At 42.8% G+C, this 5,400-nt stretch overlaps 1 protein-coding gene across 1 annotated transcript; it reads right to left on the bottom strand.

The window, feature by feature from the left end:
• Positions 1–434: 434 nt before the first annotated feature.
• LOC110538945 (homeobox protein XHOX-3-like) lies at positions 435–3,234 on the bottom strand. The gene is made up of 3 exons (XM_021625914.2): positions 2,783–3,234; positions 2,175–2,413; positions 435–1,742 (listed from the first exon to the last, which is right to left on the bottom strand). The coding sequence occupies exons 1-3, from the start codon at positions 2,784–2,786 to the stop codon at positions 1,272–1,274; spliced, it is 714 nt and encodes a 237-aa protein (XP_021481589.2). The 5' UTR covers positions 2,787–3,234; the 3' UTR covers positions 435–1,271.
• Positions 3,235–5,400: the final 2,166 nt, after the last annotated feature.

Genomic DNA, 5,400 nt, shown 5'->3' with positions numbered 1-5,400 from the left:
CACGCCTCAGCCGGCTTCCATGCCTTGGCCGGCCCGTCAGGCTCGTCCAGGTGGGATGCCGGGTGACGCCCCTAAAGGCGGGGTACTGTCACGCCCGCTCCCCGTCCCATGCTGCCCATCATTACGCACACCAATCACCATCATTGCGAGCAGCAGCGCTTCAGTGGACTCACCCAGACTCCTTCACTTTGTTGATTGCCCCCTCTATATCTGTCTTTTCCTCAGTTTGATCCCTGTGTCAGCATTAATGTCCTTTTGTTTCCCCTGTCCAGATGCTGCCCATGTTGTTTCATGTCCGTTGTTTATTAAATGTTCACTCCCTGTACTTGCTTCTTGTCTCCCAGCTTCTGTCCCATTATAATATGGGTTCTATGTGTGCAATTGAAACATTCAAAAGTACATTGAAAATGTAGATTGATTTGAGAAGTGTTGAGTTTATTTATTTAATTTACTTTGTAAAAGTATGCTTGACAGAGTAATATATGTCATTGTTGATGCAAACGAGTGTACTCAATCACAATTTGTTCTTTAAAATATTGAACCAGAGATTTCTCATAAATATGTATTAACTAAAATATTTCATCGCATATTCCGAAAGATGGAAAGGAAAATCTTATCTACACTTTGCGCCTTCACATATTCTGGCACTGTATGCAATTCTCTTCAATTCTAGACAAGATAATAGACTAGTGCAAACATCAGACGAACACATGAGCAACAGTAGTTTCTGCAAAGCCATTTCTCATGTGTTGAGATTCATACTTGATTATCAGAGCAAACAGTGAAATATGTGAATTTCTATGGACTAGAAAATGTCTGGGTTTTTTAAATATATTGTTTTACCTTCAATGTCTAATTGGACATTCTACTAATGGAACTCCTCTGCCTTTTAGTGAATCACCAGTTAGAATGAAACTTCTCGTTCTTGCACATAATAACACGCAATTACAACAAAAGGAACGTTTCTTATTGCCTCAAGGTCATCCCCAGTATTAGCTACCGTATGTGTGAAGGCCGGAATGTTTCAAGATCATTGATCTGGAAAGAACGTTGCATTTCACACGAATAAATAAAACAGTATTAACATCCCCAGCTGTGTTATTACAGACAGACGCATGTAAATCTAGAGCTCTAACAACATGGAAAGCTGGATCAAATTGCACTCCTCCAGGGAGGGCAGTTTATCTGATCATGAGGTGTGATTGTGCTCAATGTACTGTCACCACCATTGACTTCATATCATCATTTCCTGGTAGCTACTGCAGCAAACTTCATCTGGGCAAAGGCACCTCTTCCCTCCTGTCCAGACTGGCAGCCATAGTTTTGGGACTGCATGGTCGATTCAGGCCGATAGCGCTCAGCCGTCTGGCTTTAAACAGTTGGTCTGATCCCCAGTGGAGGCAGAGGGGGCAGGGGCAAGTGGCGGGATGGTGCATCACATTGGAATGGGGGTAGAGGACCGTTGGGGGTATACCAACCGGCCTGGGGTAGGGGGAGTGAGAGAGGCGCAGGGGATCCAGTGGCCTGAGGGGAGCATCGAAGGGGCTGGGAACAGAGGGGGCACCTGCCCCCACTCCGTGGTGAGAGTAGAGGTGCAGGGGGAGGGGAGAGAGAAAGGAGTAAGGTAAGCCTGCTGCAGCCTGGCTCACCATCAGGGCACACAGGTTGGGGTCCAGGGGGTGTGGCCAGCTGAGAGAATGACGCTGCCTCTTGTCCTTCATTCGCCTGTTTTGGAACCATACCTGGGGTTGGGGGGAGAGGAAGGAAGGAGTGACCAACCGAGATGCCCACTACACCTGGGCTGCTTCACATTTCTCAATGATAAATTACAGTAGACCCACACTATAATACATCACAAATGTGCTTTGTTTACATTCAGGTAAGGTTGGACCATCACTGTTAAACTGGTAGTTCGGGAGCCTGAACTGACACTCCCTACCTATAAAAAAGTGAATGCCAGAAGCTGTTGCTAAACTCCCTCATTTATGAAGTCATGCCTTGCATTCCTTGTCATTCATAAAATATCCTCAAATAGTTTAGATAAAGGTAAAGCCGTTTATATGCATATTAAAGTGACTAAGTTGGTCAGGGCCAAGTGTAGTCTTAACTCTCAAAATGATCAAGAATGAGAGGTAATTAAATAGAATTTCCATGTGTGCATTAAGGTAAGCTACCTTGATTGTGGTCTCGGGGAGGTTCAGTGCTGTCGCCAGTTCGCATCTCCTCGGTCGAGAAACGTAGCTCTCCTTGATGTACTCTTGCTCCAGGCGGGACAGTTGTTCCCGGGTAAAGGCAGTACGGTGTCGCCGACTGTGGTCAATAAAATTGACTGAGCTGCGCGGGCATGGCTCATCTCCATGTCCACTGTTTGTATCAACCACTGTGGCGACCGGCGTTTCTCTGCCCTCTGCAACTGAAAATTACAAACATTGAACGTAAAGTTAAATGAAAAAGAACAGTTTTGATTTCATTTTAGAAATTAAAGTGGATGTCTGTTGCAAACTGGTTGGATCCAAACTTCTCAATAGGATAGGCCTACTATTCGAAAGGAATACCAAACAGAAGTCTGTCACGGTCGTTGCAGTCTAGTCGAGATATAACACCCGTAGCATACTATTTGGCAATGTATTGTCCATGCGTAATTACGCGTACATTACTAAAGTAGCACGGGCCTAAACAATAATAGCCTTAGAGCACATTATCGGTTGGCTTCCACAACACGTGGAAGCCAAGGCTACGTACAGACTACTAAAATATTTGAGAATACTTTAGGGCTACTTACGCATAATGTCGTTTATTGTAGTTTATTTGTGTCCTGGCTTCAGGTTTAATTAACAAAGTTTACTCCTTTAAAAATGTTCGCCTAAAATTCAAATGATTCCCAATGCGTGCGCCACTGTATCATCCAAAATCGGTGTCTCTTTCCATGCCTTGCTGACGCTCTGTCTGCAGACTTGAGCCAAATTCGTTTACATAGATGGGATTCGTTGTTTTTGTCGCCCCGTTTGAATCCCCCTCCTTCTCTCCTTCTTTCTAGCGTTTATATCTCCCTGGTCGAGACATCTTTTGCTAATGAGAGACACGGTCTAACTGCCAAGGCGCCGCCTGGGCGCAAGGAGGGAAGGAGGTGTTCAATTGTCTTTGGTCTCCGACCAGTCTTTGTACTTTTGTTATGGAGAATTAAGATCGACCTCCCTTTCCTTACTGTCACAGAAGCTTCCATGTCGAAATAGACCAACCCTCATTGTTCTGTGGCGTTTGATGTTTGTATTTTTGGAAGTCAATCATTAGAACCTTAATGTTTGTAAATTTGTGCAAAACTGGCCATTTAAAATTTTCTCAGATAGTGTAGACCGATTTAATACAGTTTAGACGTATAGTTTGGCATAAATATAATTTAAAACACCAACTCATACACTGATATAATTAGGCCTATGTAAACACATTTGGCAATGATGACGTTCATGATTATTGAAACAGAGACGTGCTTTAAAACATTGTAAAACATATTATTGATCGGCTACAGAGTCAAACATAAATATTAACGTAGCTACATGCATTTAACACATTTGAAATGAAATATGGTTCCAAAATGTATCAGAGTCCCCCGTTGAAATACGAGTACCTTTAAAACCAGAGGAAATGTTCTACTTTATGTGCTTACTAATGTGTCAATACAGTTGCGCCTAGTGCGCACTTGTAAATGGGGTGCTGATTTGACTGATCAATGTCATCATTGGATTATGTTCCATCAGAACCCTGTTACAATGCTTAATCCAGTCCCGATCCCATCGATGATGAAAGAGTGTTACCTCCACTGAGGGGATCGATAATACATTCTATTGAGTAGATTTGTTCATCATAGACCTCAACTAAATCTGATGCATAGCCGCCTAATTCTCATCGATTTGTCATTGTGAAAAGTGAATTGCAGAGATGGCTGAATCGATGCGTCGCCCTCATTCTAGATAGGCTATCTAAAATTGAAACGTCATGTTTGTCTAATTTGGGAATAGGAAGTGTTAGTTGTCACGGGTTCGCTCGGCAAGTAGGGTAGGCTTATTTAAAATAAAAAATACCAACGTGTGGCCTCCGGGTAGGCTATAAGACTGGTGGAAGAGCATCTGCATCTCTTTGTCCCGCTCCCCAATGTATAAACCTTTCCTTGCCCCGATAAACGTTGCATAGCCCCAGTGAAGTGGTCATGGAAATGGGGACCATCGGGAGAGGGTGGCAACCTGGGTGCGCAGTGGTCCACATGTCTATCCTCCTATTCCAGACGTAGAGACAGAGCATGCACCTGGTTTAATCGGCGGACATGGGGCTGAAGGATGGCTTAGGCTACTGATATCACCCAAGTTGATGTTTGTGTTGTTATACATAGACTCTTTGATCACAAATGGCTGAGTGGCTCCACGTTGACTGACAGCTTGTATTCTGTCTGGGGGAAACCGGGTCAAACCAGGTCAAATGGAGCTTGGAATACAGGTTAGCATGTTGGTACACCTATATATTGCTATATGGGCCTGTCTGTTACTTGACATATTATTAGAAATGATTGATATCAGCCATTAAAACCTCTTAGAGCCAGGTGAGACGCTGGCCAACAGGAAATGGAAATGTGCAACACCAAATGCTAATAGTACTCGATAAAACTCAAACTTTCATTAAAACACACATGCAGGGTACTGAATTAAAGCTACACTCGTTGTGAATCTAGCCAACATGTCAGATTTTTAAAATGCTTTTCGGCGAAAGCATGAGAAGCTATTATCTGATAGCATGCAACCCCCCGAAATACCTGAAGGGGACGTAAACAAAATAATTAGCGTAGCCAGCGCTACACAAAACGCAGAAATAAAATATAAAACATTCATTACCTTTGACGAGCTTCTTTGTTGGCACTCCTATATGTCCCATAAACATCACAATTGGGTCTTTTTTTTCAATAAAATTCGTCCATGTATACCCAAAATGTCCATTTATATAGCCCGTCTGATCCAGGAAAAAAATGCTTTCCAAAACACAACGTCATTTTTTTGTATTAAAAAAGTTGCCTATAAACTTTGACAAAACACTTCAAACTACTTTTGTAACCCAACTTTAGGTATTTGTAAACGTTAATACTCAATCAAATTGATCACGGGGCAATCTGTATTCAATAGCAGCTACTCTTGAAATCATGGTCCATTTTCTCTCTTCCATAAACTTCCTCCTGTGTACTGGATGACAGGAAGTGCCTATTTCTCATTTCACCAAGGATTAATTTCAACCCAATTGCCAGTACTGGCGACATCGTGTGGAAGCTGTAGGAACTGTAAACTGGCCGCTATCTATTTTCCCTTGCCATAGATAATTCAGAGACTGGCGGAAGGATATTTTTTTTTTTTTGTGACCAGG

The sequence above is a fragment of the Oncorhynchus mykiss genome, chromosome 12, assembly GCF_013265735.2.
Source record: "Oncorhynchus mykiss isolate Arlee chromosome 12, USDA_OmykA_1.1, whole genome shotgun sequence".
Taxonomy (NCBI): Eukaryota; Metazoa; Chordata; class Actinopteri; order Salmoniformes; family Salmonidae; genus Oncorhynchus; species Oncorhynchus mykiss.
This window is presented reverse-complemented; position numbering and strand designations above follow the sequence as displayed.

Excerpts from the sequence above, each read along its gene's own strand:
- LOC110538945 (XM_021625914.2), bottom strand. Across the intron at positions 1,743-2,174 it reads TCCCCGAGACCACAATCAAG|GTATGGTTCCAAAACAGGCG; the intron begins GTAGCTTACCTT and ends CCCCAACCCCAG.